Source organism: Larus michahellis, chromosome 8 (genome assembly GCF_964199755.1).
Source record: "Larus michahellis chromosome 8, bLarMic1.1, whole genome shotgun sequence".
Taxonomy (NCBI): Eukaryota; Metazoa; Chordata; class Aves; order Charadriiformes; family Laridae; genus Larus; species Larus michahellis.
The window spans coordinates 40,671,419-40,685,826 of record NC_133903.1 but is presented as its reverse complement, the minus strand read 5'-3'; the positions used below and the strand labels follow the sequence as shown (position 1 = coordinate 40,685,826).

The 14,408-nt window shown below is 40.8% G+C and overlaps 2 protein-coding genes across 2 annotated transcripts in view; one reads left to right on the top strand and one right to left on the bottom strand.

The window, feature by feature from the left end:
- The window catches only part of SELENOF (selenoprotein F), a 28,724-nt gene extending 16,189 nt beyond the window's left edge, over positions 1-12,535 (bottom strand). The window contains exons 1-2 of the mRNA XM_074597046.1: positions 11,991-12,535; positions 8,541-8,708 (exon numbers count right to left, since the gene is read on the bottom strand). Of these exons, the coding sequence (XP_074453147.1) occupies positions 8,541-8,708; positions 11,991-12,059 (237 nt within the window). The 5' untranslated portion in view covers positions 12,060-12,535. The remainder of the gene's footprint in view (positions 1-8,540; positions 8,709-11,990) is intronic.
- Positions 12,536-12,686: 151 nt separating this feature from the next.
- Positions 12,687-14,408, top strand: part of HS2ST1 (heparan sulfate 2-O-sulfotransferase 1) — an 82,979-nt gene continuing 81,257 nt past the window's right edge. Inside the window, exon 1 of the mRNA XM_074598071.1 lies at positions 12,687-13,126. Coding sequence (XP_074454172.1) covers positions 13,003-13,126 — 124 coding nt within the window. The 5' untranslated portion in view covers positions 12,687-13,002. The remainder of the gene's footprint in view (positions 13,127-14,408) is intronic.

The following is a 14,408-nucleotide window of genomic DNA, read 5'->3' as shown; positions in this document are numbered from 1 at the left end:
AGATTTTGGTGCAAGTTTCTTCTGCTCTTTCCTAAACTCTTATAACTACCAATTCATTTGTTACTTTTACTAGAAAAATAGATTAGTTAAAATAAGGAATATACACTGAGACATAAACTATAAAATATTTTCTCTTCTCAGGGGGAGAGAATGCAGGGTATTTGTATGGACAGCTGGAAGTTTTCAAAATCACTCTAGTCTTCCCGTTCCCTGAAAAACCAGGGAGAATCTGTGGGTTAGCAGAGAGCAGTCAGGAAGCCTCACTGCCCGGAACGTTATGAATTACTGCTCTGTACTGCAGAAAGCCAATAAAGTCATTGCTACACACACATCATTCCGAACTGATGTCATCAGCAAATTTAGCAACAAAGAAACTGTTCCCATTCACAACTCATTATCCTGTGAAGAGTTTGGAAACAAAGAGTCAAACAGTCAAAAAACAGTTACTGATGAATTAGTCCTATTCCTGTGATTAGTACTATGTATTACAGGCAAATTCCTCTGCACAAAACTGAAGCAGAATCTAAGTGCTCATTTATTTGCGGCGAAGGAAATTCCAACTGAATATAAGAGTGAAAAAAGCCACAATGAGGGTGTTTAAGCACTGAAATAATTTACTAAGAAAGGCTGTAGAATCTGTAGCCTTGCAGATCTTCAAAACTTTGAGTTCTGCTTTGAGTAGGAGATTCAGCTTTTTTTTATACTGTATGTACATAACATAGCTGTGCATTACTATTACAATCTTCAGCATATGGGAAATGTGTCATCCATCTATGTGTTTTATTCTTAGTGTTAAACAATCTCCTCTTTGCAGTATTATGTAAACATTTTTGCTCTTTAAATCCAACAACCATAAAAAACACCAAAACAACTCCCCTCCTGGCAGAGCATTTTTGTTAACACTGCTCTCTGAAATGGTTTGGTCTAAGGTGGTGTGAGCAAGAGATCAGGCACAAGCGTGAGAGAGAACATGCAGAAGCTGAGAAACCATCAACTTTAGACCTCTGCAGCTGTAGCATGGATTAGGGGGTGTGAATGCCCAATTTATTGGGGGGGGGGGGTGGTGGTGGTGCACAGTAGAATAGAGAAGGGTGGCAGAAAAAGGGCTCATATGTACAGGTGCTCACTTGGACTTAGTGAACAGAATTACGTAATCTAAAAAGTAGAGACAGAAAGTTAACAGTTTCAGTTCCAATTTTGGAATACACTGTACAATTAACTTAGCTATCAAACCATCTACTTACCTCTAGAAGTAGAATCCCTGAATATCGTTTATTCTCCAGAATCTATACTTTTATTAAAAAACAAACCACCTTAGAAGGGTTGCAAAGAAAATAACTGAGAACAGAACTCATCAACTGTTTATTTGACTTCGCACATTTAAGTAATTTGTAGACTGTGTACTCTTTGAAGTTGTTTCAACAAATGTAAAGTCAAATGCCAGTACTTTATCTAGATGTGTATCCAGATGAAGGTCAGACTTAATTCACTAATTAATTCACATTCACCAGCACAGATGCACATCAACAACTTTAACTCACATTTAGCAAATTCACATTTATACTTTCCCTAACCGTTTCTTTTTCACTGATAAGACTAGAAAGAGGTCTTCCATAGGTAAGGCTTGCCCTACTACAGACAGATAATGTATTTTATCTTAGTGTACCTGACAGAGACGAACCTTTGGTGAATCTGATCCAAACAAAAGATGGTAAATTTCTGTCTTAGGACACTGACTAGCTAGCTGCACCTTCCTTATCTAGGACTACTGTTTGTCAACATTAATTTTCATTGCTGATAACATCATGTACAGAATGAAGGAAGGCAAAGAGTGTACACGGTAAAGTTCTTGAGAAGGACATCCACTTCATCACATTCTTAGTACAAGGAATGGCTGTGCATAATATTCTGAAGCGACAGTACTCCAATAAGAGACTTCCTCAATTAGCAAGAACACAATCATCTCAATTCCCCAACTTCCCTATCAATATTCCTCATAAAATTATTCCTTTGTGAACTGTATGGGACAATTTTTAGTTAAAAGCAAACTTTGAAGGGAGATCATTTGACATATAAGCCTTAATTGCAGAGTTCTCATTATTTACTTGAGTGTTAAATCTGCTGTCATTGAATTATGCTATTTTTAATAGTCTCACTTGGTAAGAAACAATGAACATGAACCATTTTTATATAGCATGTTAGAAATAAGGATTACGGCTATGTAAAAGCACAATTTAATTTTTACAAGGCAGACAAAAGATTTTATAGAACACATCAAAAGACAGAAAAAGCTGGAGTTTTTGAGAAACAGCTACAAGTAAACTAAAATTCTAATTCATTTATACAAGTATTGATATGACTTACACTTACATTACACCACCGAGATGTCAATGAATTCTAAATAGTTCTCTATTTGTACCCATTGAGTTAAAAACCTAGAGATGAGACTGCTTCATTGGAACTATCATGTTAAGAGCCTCTGGCGGAAGAAGCAGGCAGCCAACAGTAATTTTTGAGAGTAGCACTTTAATTAGTGAAATGAAAAGAAAAAAAAAAAACCTGAAAAATGAAACTAAATTGGGTCACACAAGAGTAGCCTAGAACATTAAAAGCACGTAAAGTTATTCCAGTTTCAGTAATTATTGTGAGTTTTGTAAACTATTTTGAGTTTTAAAAAGTAAGTCTGAAAAAGAATGTCACCTTATTCCTCCTTGTAATTCATACAAGCACATTTAAAGGTCTGTACATGTAAAAAGGTGGAGTTTTAAGGGAGCTTTCAATTTGATTTTTTTTTATTAAAAGTCGCACACAGTCATAATTACAGTGGACAGGTTTATTACTAATATTACACTAAATATTTATTTCACTTCCAGAAGGGGTCTGACACTAACTCCACCCAAAGAACTAATTTTAAATTATGGTCAAACTACATAATGAAGAGAATACAAGTATTATCCATTAGGATTAAAACAACCTGTTCTGAGGAACAGTTTCTGCATATATGCTCATCTCCTACCCTATAATGTTTAAAGGCCTAAGTGACAATTTTGTTGTGAGTGACAGATAAGGCAGACTACAGAAAACTGAATTTGTACAGGCACGTTTTTTACTTTTCAGTGAAATTAAGAGTCACCTTTTCTTCAGATTAGACCAAACTGAACGTTAGCAGCTATTTTTACATGGGTTAAATAGTTCACTCTTCTTTTCTATATCCTCCTGCACCTCTGTATTTTTCAGCGACAAATAAATAGTGTGATACTATGCAGAAACAGGTGGCTGATGTGGAAGAAGGGGTCAGAGCCCAGGCCTCACTTTCAACAGACTAGAAGTTCTGTGGTTTTACAGTGTTGAAACAGGCTGAATCATTCATGTCTTAAAGTGACTTCCCACAATATCAAATAACAAGGACTTGCAACGAAAAGAATTTCAGCTTGATGCAGTGAAAACGTGATATGATCTTCCTGCAGAAATGTCAATGTACCTGGTTAAGTACAGCATTAATTACAATGCAACACCTAGGGAACAGGTCTGCAACATGCTTAGCTGCCACATGTTTTGATCAATCTAACTGCAATGAAGACATGCTTACCCTACTGGCCAGTGGAAATCCAGAATAAAACTCTAGGAAAGGTTCCTCTCCTATGCTTTGACTTTTCTCCCCCCTTTTCCAGAGTGTTTTAGTATGCATTCTTAGGATTTTCTCCACAGCTAGTTCCCTGGTTTCAGCATTTTTCAAAGTGTTGAGAAAAAACAATACTTACTAAAGGTCACTAAATACCACGATTTTCTAAATCTCATCCATTTTTTTTGTCTACAGCAAATGGGGTTATGTCCATAGACTTGCATAAACTTTCAAACAGCTGTCATAAATGCTGAAAATCATTTTAGGTTAGGTAGGATGTAGAACGGGGATCTGAACGTAAAGCAACCTTAGGATAGGCTTTAAAATTTTTTTGCAAAAAGAAATAGCCAAAGTTTAAGCTGACAACATTTAATTCAGGTCAATATTTCAGAATACTTTCATGTCAAAATGGAAGGAAACTTTTATATTTGCTAGTGCGGGAAGAACGCCAAGTTGGAAACTTCCCCTCTTACAGTACAATAATCAATTTCAAGCTCCTGAAGTTATTTATATTGTTACATCTAGTACAAGTCTGGTGAAAAATAATCCTAAATTTTTCATTATCTTAGCAATGCAGAGGACAGGTATTCCAATAAATTAGTAAACCATGCTTTGACAGCTTATCATATTTTGACAATCCTGATGTGCACAAGAAAGTTGCTAAAAATCTCAGGATTTTAGATGTTTTTGCTTAAATTTGTACAGTGTAGCAGTTTTTACCCATCTCTATGTTACTTTAAAGGTATGCGTATAGACTTCTGTATCATTGTGTTTGCCTTGCTTTACAGTAGAATCATAAACTATTTAGAAATGGCGTATGATAGACACATGTCTATCATGTTACCTATGTGTGATAATACCCATGACAACTTGCCATCTAAACCATCCATTTTCATGTTTCAAATTTCCTAGCCAACTTTTGCTTCCACCTGATGTCAGGTTATCTAATTCACCAAACACCATAATATTACAACACGACAAATACTTGACAGCAGAAATTTAAAATGCTGAAGCTCAACGCATCTTAGTGAGCAAAATATATTTCAAAGCTCCGTTTAGAAATATTGATGACTTTTAAAGGTTGTAGCAATCCTGCACAGTGCAACTGTGAAATTTAATGTATTGCAAATTTCATCACAGAGCTGATTCTTAAAATCAATTTGGATTTTGACATGCATATATTGTTGAGATAAATCTAAGATTATAATATACAATTAATGGAATATGCTTAGAGCTATGTCTGAAATGATCACACAGCTTAAGTGAAGCTGCAGATGGAGCGTGGCTATTTTCAGCTGCTGCAAAATATGGACAATCTCTCCTGCTACTACAATTTCACGCACAGTTAGCTTCACCTCCATTTCATCCTTCTACATTTTACACACCAGCAGCACTCTGCATCTGACAGACTGAGGCTTAAAACTTGCAGCTGTCTAAAGCAATACTGTTTGAGCTGGCTTCTGAATTAGTCTGAAAGTGAATATAAAATCTCTAGAAGAGAAGACAACCAAAATAATTTTTTCATTTTACCCACAGTACAATTATGAAGTAATTAAAATATTTCACTGGACAGGTGTCAGCAGAAGTTAAGAGCAAGACAAATACTGGGTAACAAGACTACCTCATAGCTATTTTCCGCAATGTCAATTCACAGAATACTGGACCAATAACAAGACCAGGATTAATAAACATTTTTCAAGGATATGAAACAGTTGAAATCTGTAAACATCTCATTTGAGGTTGCACTGATACTATGCAGCACAAAGTATTTTTAGGACTGGGCATATTTCGTTCGTGAAAAGTAGCAATGATACATAAAAATTTTCAGATACACATGCTATCCCCCTTATCTTTAATTTTAAATTCTGATTTAAAACTCAGGCGCAAGTCATGCAATAAACTAACTCTTGCTTTCTCCATTTCTAACACTTGCCACATACTTACAAGGCAAATTAACTTAAAATCCCGAAGTCTGTCCTGGAATTCTAATAGTTTGCAAGTCTGTTTGTAGCACAGACTACCAACGTGCTGCGTCACATGATGGGAACAAATATCTGCTCACATAATGAACAAGCTAGGTCATCTACTGGAATCATGGTTCAGAAAAAAAAAGATTCCCGTACTTTGAGGATGTTCAAGCATCTACTCACAGCATTAGCAAAAGCCAGAGCAGCACTGCCATGGAACTTGGCAACATATAAGGTTGCTAATCAGCAAATCAGACATCTTACATCTAGATGCAGGTTTTTAGATAAAGACTAAAAAAATTATTCAAGCAAGAGGGTATGAAAAAAAAGCACACCACTTTTAGGACTTTCAACATCCATTTGCTCTCGACTATCAAATTTTCGTAAGAAAAAAGATTTCTACAGTAACCTGAAAAAATCTAGGAAAAAGGAAAAAATCTAGGGAAAAGGAAAAAATATAGCAAAAGGCAGCATTCAGTTTTTCTATTCTGCATGTGTATCATGAAAATAATAATTTAGCAAGAAGCTACTATAAATTAGATTGTTAATTTTTATGTAAGAGTAAAATCTTAAGCTCAATTACAGACACCTATTATAACCGGCACTATGTTAAAATACAATTCAATCCAAAATTTAATGATTCTGAATACAATTTGTTAAGATAATATTTGAGGTCCTTTCTCCTGACACTGATTTTCCACTGGCTAGTCTTCAAGGGAAGTTACTCAGTACAAGTTTTACAAAAAATAATAATAATAAAAAAAATAAAATAATCAGCGAATCCAAAATATACATTTCCAAGCAGTGGTTAACAGTATAAAAAATTTCCACCTTCTGAAACAGCATTCAAAAGAATATTAGAAACGATGCTATAATTTAGCACTCAACCATATAAGCATAATGTTAGAACAATCCAATATTTCTATTCACACAGAGAGTACAGAAAGCCTGCATTCAAACCCGGATATGAAAATGCACGAAAATAGAATCATAATCACTTCTACAGTTCAAGCTGATACTTAACATGCTAGCTCCAAATCTCAAGTATTGTTTGTATTAAATTTCTTCAAAAACGTCACAGAAGTAAGAAAAGATAAAATAATAAAGATGTACACTGAATTGTGCTATAGCAGCAAGTTGCTCATATTTACTACAAAGCGTAAGCAGAAAATGAAACTGGGCAAGCCAACACAAATAGATGAACAAAACAGCAACTTACACAATCTCTTGGTTCCTATGAATACACAACAAATTCTGGTTCACTGTGAAGGGATTTGTCAAACAACCTTGAGACCCCCGTCAAGCCCTGTGCTATTTGTTCTCCTACGTTCAGCATGACTAAAATAGAAAAACTTTTGAGACTAAAAATATTTACAATGTAAAGCCCTGACCGCAAAATGGCATTTGATTAGTCTTACACAAAAAGTGTGATTATCCACTCGTTGAAATCTAGGTCTGATTCAGGATAATCAGAAAAATATCTATTGATTTAAATTCTGTTTGATCAAATTTTTACTAATGCAATATTTATAATACAAACTAAGTTACATCCTTGACTAAATTACTGATAAATTGATAAAGACATATATTTTCTTCCCCCCTCAGAAGTCACAATGACAAAAATGCAACATAACTCCTCTAGCTTATTTTCCCAACAAATGACAACAGAAATTATCCTGCTCCACAAGTTCTTGTGCTACATCTTATGCACACTGAGGCAAAACTGTAAGAATATTACCTGAGCAAATAAAAGCATCTGCTCCTTATGTGAGCACAGGAAGCCTCGCTACTGTAACCACAACTGTTACTAGTTGTGGTACACAACCACATCTCAGCTGGAGATCCTTTCTTATTTTTCCATTCCCTTCTAATACATTTCATTAGATTTTGTTCTGAAACGTTTCAGCTTTTGTGTGTGTCTATGTATATGTATAGTTATGTACATAGATATATGCATAAAAGAACCAGAACATTTTCCAGAGACAAACTTTTCTTTATAAGATTCATATATCTAGCAAAGAAAAGTCTTAGATACCAAATCCCGTAAGGATTGTACTAAAATATTACTGCAAGCATTCTTTTGTCAATATATGAAACAATACAATTTACAGTCTTACCTGTACCTTAATAGTTTCTCAATATTAAGGAACTAATTATTAATTCTCTGCAAATCTCAAACACTTGCTTCTTGATATTTAATATATTGCACCTAACACTGTAATCAGTGATTTTTTTAAAAAATTATAGGCAGACTTTTTTAATATTATGCTGAATTTAACTGACAGGAAAAACCTGCTAGATTTACTCATTAATTTCATGTTGATGTACCTTAAGCAAGATGATAGATATTGATTTACTACAGATAAAGGGAGGGTTTTGCCTTAGCCTAACTGACTGAAGCACAGCATGGGCTCTGAGCAAGATCATTTCCAATATTTCTAGCTGTTGGAACCTTGTTGCTACCACTGCTGTAGAATGGAGTTGAGCAGCCCTGCTCCTGGCAGGTTCGTGACACTTCAGCAGTTGACCTGACGGCTGCACCAGCCTTTTGCTCCTAGGGACGGAACTGAACTGAACTATCCTGGCCATTACGCTATGGGTCAATGACCACGTAATAGCTGCGATCAAAAACACCACCCTCCTTACCCTCTTTTTTTGTCCACTTCAAATCCCATACACCTTTCAATAAAGTGACAAATCCCGTTAGTCACTTCACACTAGAGAAGGGCTGTCACAGAACCAAAGATTCCTCTGCTCATACAAGGACATTATTTTAGAGCAGTACGGGAAGTCTGCAAATCTAAACCCTATATATATTGGACTATCAAGAAACGTTGCATTTTTCTCTTGAGAGCATAATCCAGATTCTCACGTATTTTTAAACTGAAAAGTTTCATAAACATAATGTAAAGTGTTACATTATTCCACCAAGGATTTGGTCCAAAACCCACCTTTCTAGTTTCCAACTGAGCTTCTTCTTGGCAGCACTGCCTGCAGAACGGATCCAACTGATTCAGATTGAACTGTCCAAGAAGGTTGCAAGAACTGCATAGCAAGTTACTGGAGAAGCCCAGTTCTCTGCAAGCTTCTGATGACAACTGTGCTCCATATGCACTTATCTGAAAAATCAATACAACATTATATTTAGTATTAAATTAGTTGTTTAAAAAAGGAAGATTTTAAATACTTTAATGATTAGGAAGAACAACTGAGTCTCTTGTGACTGTTTTACAGTAATGCCTAATGGTCTACCCATAAGCGCAAAACACCACTTTATTTTGAAGAATGGTCTTAAACTAACAGTATATTCTAGACACTCCTAATATGTATATTTTAAGGTATCAGACCTGCCAAAATTCATTTATATACACTTCTGACAACTCTACTGTTTTTCTGTTGCTAGCTCCAAATTAATAAAGAAACCAACATAATGCATCAGCTGAAATGCACATGGCTACAGCTCTCTGAAGCCTGCTCTTTTGAAACAATTTCAGTAAATTTCATATCACCAAAAACACACTTGGAAAATAAGTATAACACATAAGCTTGGGAAAAGCACAAACAGGGAGTGATGAAATAGACCAAACTGCTCAATAAGGCATACAAGTAGGATTTTTATTTCATGATTGCATTAATGTTACACGAAAATGGCATACTAAAAGTGGAAGTGTAGATAAAAACCTGCAATTCTGATCTACTAGTAATACATTAGAATAGGCATCTCAATTATATCGCTTCTATGTAAAACACCAGTTCTGTTTTTAATGAGCAGCAAACACAATTTTACTAACTATCCCAGCACTTAAATGATATTTGGGTTTTGTTTTCACATTCCCACTTCCCTACCCAGGGATTTCTCACACCCTAGCTTAAAACCTTTCCTTCCACTTGTATGCTGGGAGGGGGGGAAATGAGAAGACACAGTTTTTCCAGATGCTTCTCAGTCTAGGTGAAACACCTTGAGCAAAACCCATAACTTCTAAACCACCAACAAAACAACCAGCAAGCATCTCTGTGTTCAGAGAAGAGTGAGATGATACCAGCAAACTGGACTGGATGATGACAGACCAAGAGGTAGAAGAATTATGCTGGGCCAAACAGAAAAATACAGAAGAAAAACTAAGTTTGTCCTTCAGCAAATCGGACTCCACATTCACCCACCATTTAGTATACACAGCATACCAAAGTAAGGTAGAGACAAAACCTATTTCCTCCCCTGAAGTGTCCAACTTATAGCCAAACTGATGTGACAGATAGGAAATGTTATGGATTAGGAATTGATATAAAATATATTAGGCACCTTGTTACTCTGTTTCTCTGTATCTGCTAAAAAAGTTAAAGCATGCACAAAAAAGTATAATATACAGAAAACTATTTTGAAATTACTATTCTGTCAGGTGGAAAGCTATTTTTCTTCTTTCTACAGGACACTGTTAAAGTAATTTCCACATATGAGAGCAGGCAAGCAAAAATGGGACCCTATTCCACTGGAATAATCTATTTAATTTATCCTTTCTGAGGGATACTGGCAATAAGAAATATAACACCACCATAGTGGTATAGAAAAATCTAAGGAAGATGCCAAACACTGCCAAAGCTACATTTTAATTATTGTTCACTTATTAAATTAATGATGATGACAGCAACTAGAACAGTTTTCTTGCACTTTGCTGCTTGCCAGATACCCTTTTTATGCTTTATTGTCATCTTTTCCTCACTTTTGAATCTGTTCACCTGGAAGCAAAAATAGCATTACTGGCATTGTCATTTTGCTTCCACCAGCAACACTCCTCACACCTTTCCCCAGCAGAGCTCTAGAGCACATGCATATATAAGGCAAATAATTTCCTGGTTGTTTTTGAGGGTACCAACCAAAAAATAAACAGTGTATGAAAGCAAGTAAAGTCTCCATTACAAGAGAATTCCTCTGTGAATAAGTTCTGGTTACATAGCAAACTCAAAACAGATTAAGAAAAAAACCATAGGGAGGGAGAGTAGGGGGGCGGGAAAGAGGAAGAAACTGGGTCTCCCAAGTATTTTTCCCCAATTTTTAGTACCATAACTGTTGTACTATCTGAAATAACAAGTATACTAATTATACTATTTATAATTAATGTCTCTGTTTAGGATTATAGAATCATAAAACCATAGAATTGTCAGGGTTGGAAGGGACCTTAAAGATCATCTAGTTCCAACCCCCCTGCCATGGGCAGGGGCATCTCCCACTAGATTAGGTTGCTCAGAGCCCCATCCAGCCTGGCCTTAAAAACTCCCAGGGATGGGGCTTCCACCACCTCTCTGGGCAACCTGTTCCAGCGTCTCACCACCCTCATGGTGAAGAACTTCTTCCTAACGTCCAATCTGAACTGACCCATCTCTAGTTTTAATCCATTCCCTCTAGTCCTACCATTACCCGACATCCTAAAAAGTCCCTCACCAGCTTTCTTGTAGGCCCCCTTAAGATACTGGTAGGCCACAACAAGGTCTCCTCAGAGCCTTCTCTTCGCCAGACTAAGAAGCCTCATATTTCACGAGCTAATTTCCCATCAGGACAAGAAAACTTTAGCTACTTAGCCAGTGATGCACCTCATTTCAGCAGCATGCTCTCCTTTAAAGCTTTGACTACAAATACACGTTACGCAACTGCTTTGCTCTCCCATTAGATAACTTAATATATTAAAGCAAATGCAGCATCGATACAAATCGCTTTAGGAAGTACTTCATAGTTGCTAGAGTGAAACATTTGAATAGGTTTTTTGTATAACCTCATGTGTCTGGAGCTCAGGTGGGTCAGAACTTTAAGGGCATCAGATGCACTAAACCAGAGAAGACTGACCTCTCTGGAAAACCTCGGGGACAGCCTTTCACAGGACAACCTTCAGCTAGAAATCAAAAGCCACCTAGCTTCACTTTCCAGACCCATTCTTAACATTGTACTAAGGATAACCCGGCTCATGAGGTTTACCACAAAACACAAGTCCCATTAAAATTGGGCGAGGAAGCCCGTAAATTTATTTCAAGAGTCACTGCAACACGCGCAGTGATCGCCACGTTTCCCGAGCTAAGACGGCAAGCCGGGACGAGAGAGAAGGCAGAGGGGCGCTGAAGCTTCAAAACGCGGCTCTCGCAGTCTGGAGGCGCAGAGGCGGCGACAGCAGGAGGGAAAAGGGCAGAAGCCTCCGACAAAAGCGGAAAACGAGGCGGCCGCGGAGGCAGGAACGGGACACGGCACGGGACAACGCCTCGGGGAGGGGAGGGGATGGGCCGGGCCGGGGCCGCTGTCTCCCGCTGTAGGACACGTCTCGCTCCCGCCCCGCCCCCCCTTACACCCTCTCTCTTTCTCTCAGGAAATCGCAGCCGCGCTCAGCCCCGAGAGCGAATACGCCAGAACGGCCTCTCACCGCCTGCAGCCCCACCAGCAGCCACAACCAGCAGCGCCCCGCGGCCCTTAGCTCTGCCACCGCCGCCATCTTGGTGCCGGAACGCTCCTGCCAGCGTCGCCGGGAGGCCGCTGGAGGACCTCACCCATCGCGGGTGTCCCACACACCGCCTGACGCGGAAGGGGGTTGACTTGCTCCCAACTCCCGGCACTACAAACAGAAGCAGCTAACTCGGAGCCTCTGCGAGAAGTCTACAGTAAAGCTATTTCAACCTGGTCAGAGTAGTGCTTCACAGCGAGAATACAGGAAATACCGTTCTCTGGCCTTAGTCAGGCATGGAGGAAACAACCCTGAGTTGGGTCCTTTCTCGACCCGGAGAGATGCTGCCAACCGGCATACAGGCCCCTAGACTCGGCGATTGACAGCCGGTCTGAGCAATACTATCGTGCCTTTCCCAAGTGCCGCGGTGCCTGTGCCCAATGAGAGCGGGGAGGTGGGCGGGACTTCAAAAAGGGCCTCCCAATCAGGAAAGGTCGCATGTAGGCGGGACACCGCCTCAGTCCGGCACCTCAGAACAGCGGGGGGGAGGAGGAGGAGTCAGTGCCCCGTGGGCGGGGCGCCGCCGGAGCGCGGCCAATCCGGTCGCGGGAGAGGCGAGGTGGCGGTAGCACCGCCCAATGGCGGAGGGTGCGGGGGCGGGTCCCGCCGCCGGGAATCGGCGGCGGTGGCGGTGGGCGCGCGGTTGGGCGTTCGGTTGCTGAGCAGCGCACGCAGGCGGGGGAGGGGCGCGCGCTGGTGGCCGCCGCGCGGCAGTCGGTGAGGGGCAGCGGGGACCGGCACCGGGCGGCTCCGTGGGGCGATGTGAGAGCGGCGGCGACGGGCCCTGCCGCGCGCCCCCGGCCGCGCTCCCTTCGCCTCCCCTCGCTCGCGCCGTCCCTGCGGCAGCGGCGGCGGCTCCCGCCGGCCTCCGCGGCCGGGCCCCGCGTTATGTCGTGATCCCGGGCGGGCGGCGCTGCTGCTGCTGCTGCCGCCGATGGGGCTGCTCAGGATTATGCTGCCGCCCAAGTTGCAGCTGCTGGCGGTGCTGGTGTTCGGGGTGGCCGTGCTCTTCCTGGAGAACCAGATCCAGAAGCTGGAGGAGTCCCGCGGCAAGCTGGGTGAGCGGCGGCGGGGCGCGGCCGGCGGCCTGGAGCGGAACGGGCCGGGCCTGGGGGCTGGGGCAGAGCGCGGGGAGCCTGAGCGGCGGCGGGTCGGCAGCCGGGCTCAGAGCCCGCTGTGTGCTGGGGCCGGGGGGGCGCGCACGGAGGGCGGCTTTTCCCGTGTGTTTACATGGCCGAAGCGATGAGGGAGCGGATCAATACGGTCTGGGGACTCGGCAGGAGGGGCTGCCCGCAGCAGGGGCAGCAGCCTTGGCCTTTGAGTTCATGTGCGCGTGTGTTTTGCGAGATCATGAGACCTCGGAGAGGCCGGCGTTTGGAAAGATAAATATTTCTGTCTGGGGTCTTAAATGGGTTTTCCGAAAAGAGCAGCGGTGTTCAAAGCCTTTGGGAGCAGCGTCTGCCCGGCCGGTGCCTGCCGACAGGCACCGGCAGCCGAGAAGAGCAGCAGCAGCAGCGGTGGTGCCCAAAGTCACTCTGGTTCGGCTGCTGCAGCGAACTGTGGTCTTCTTCACGTTTCATGTCTACTTCAAACCTTTTACTAAGGCTTGGCATTGTAAAGGAAAGCACAGTGTGTAAGAAAAGAAAAGCTAAAGGCATTGTTCTTAATGACAAATGGGTAATTTGTTTTACTCCCATTGAATGTAAGATGTTGTTTTCTGCCGTTTGCTGAGTGTAGCCAGTGATCTCCTAGACTGCCACTGAGCTGTAGTTAAACAGAATAATGATGAACTTGGAAACTCTTGTGTAAGATTCCTTTTGCTTTTCCTGCCTTAAAAAGAGCTCTTTAGCGTAATATCTGCCTGGTAGGTAACATCTTAATACTTTGTCTGTTGTATGTAAGGCTGCAGAACTTGTATAGATTTTATATTGCTTAATTAAGAGTCTCAGAGATGTGAAAAATACCATTCTGAACCTAGTTTGTGGTGCCTAGGGATTGCAAAAACAAAGCACTGGGACTTCTGGTGTATACAAGTGCAGGGGCTGGTTTACAAACACTGTTGATTTGTTTTTGTTTTCTCATATTATTTGACTGTACTAAGATATTTAGACTATGAACACTTCAAATTTGTAGGAAGAAAAGCGCATGTAGTGTTCCTGCTAGTATTAAAACTAGAAGTCGACTTTGAGTGACATGGGAAGTTTAACAGTGAGCTTCTGACAGAGCCAGAGTCAGCATAACTTAATGTTGATCTGTATGAGTGCCCTCGGGATTCTACTTCTTGGCATTTCTTTTCCACCTTGCACTCTCTGAACTGGATATTAGAGTTTAGGACCCTGG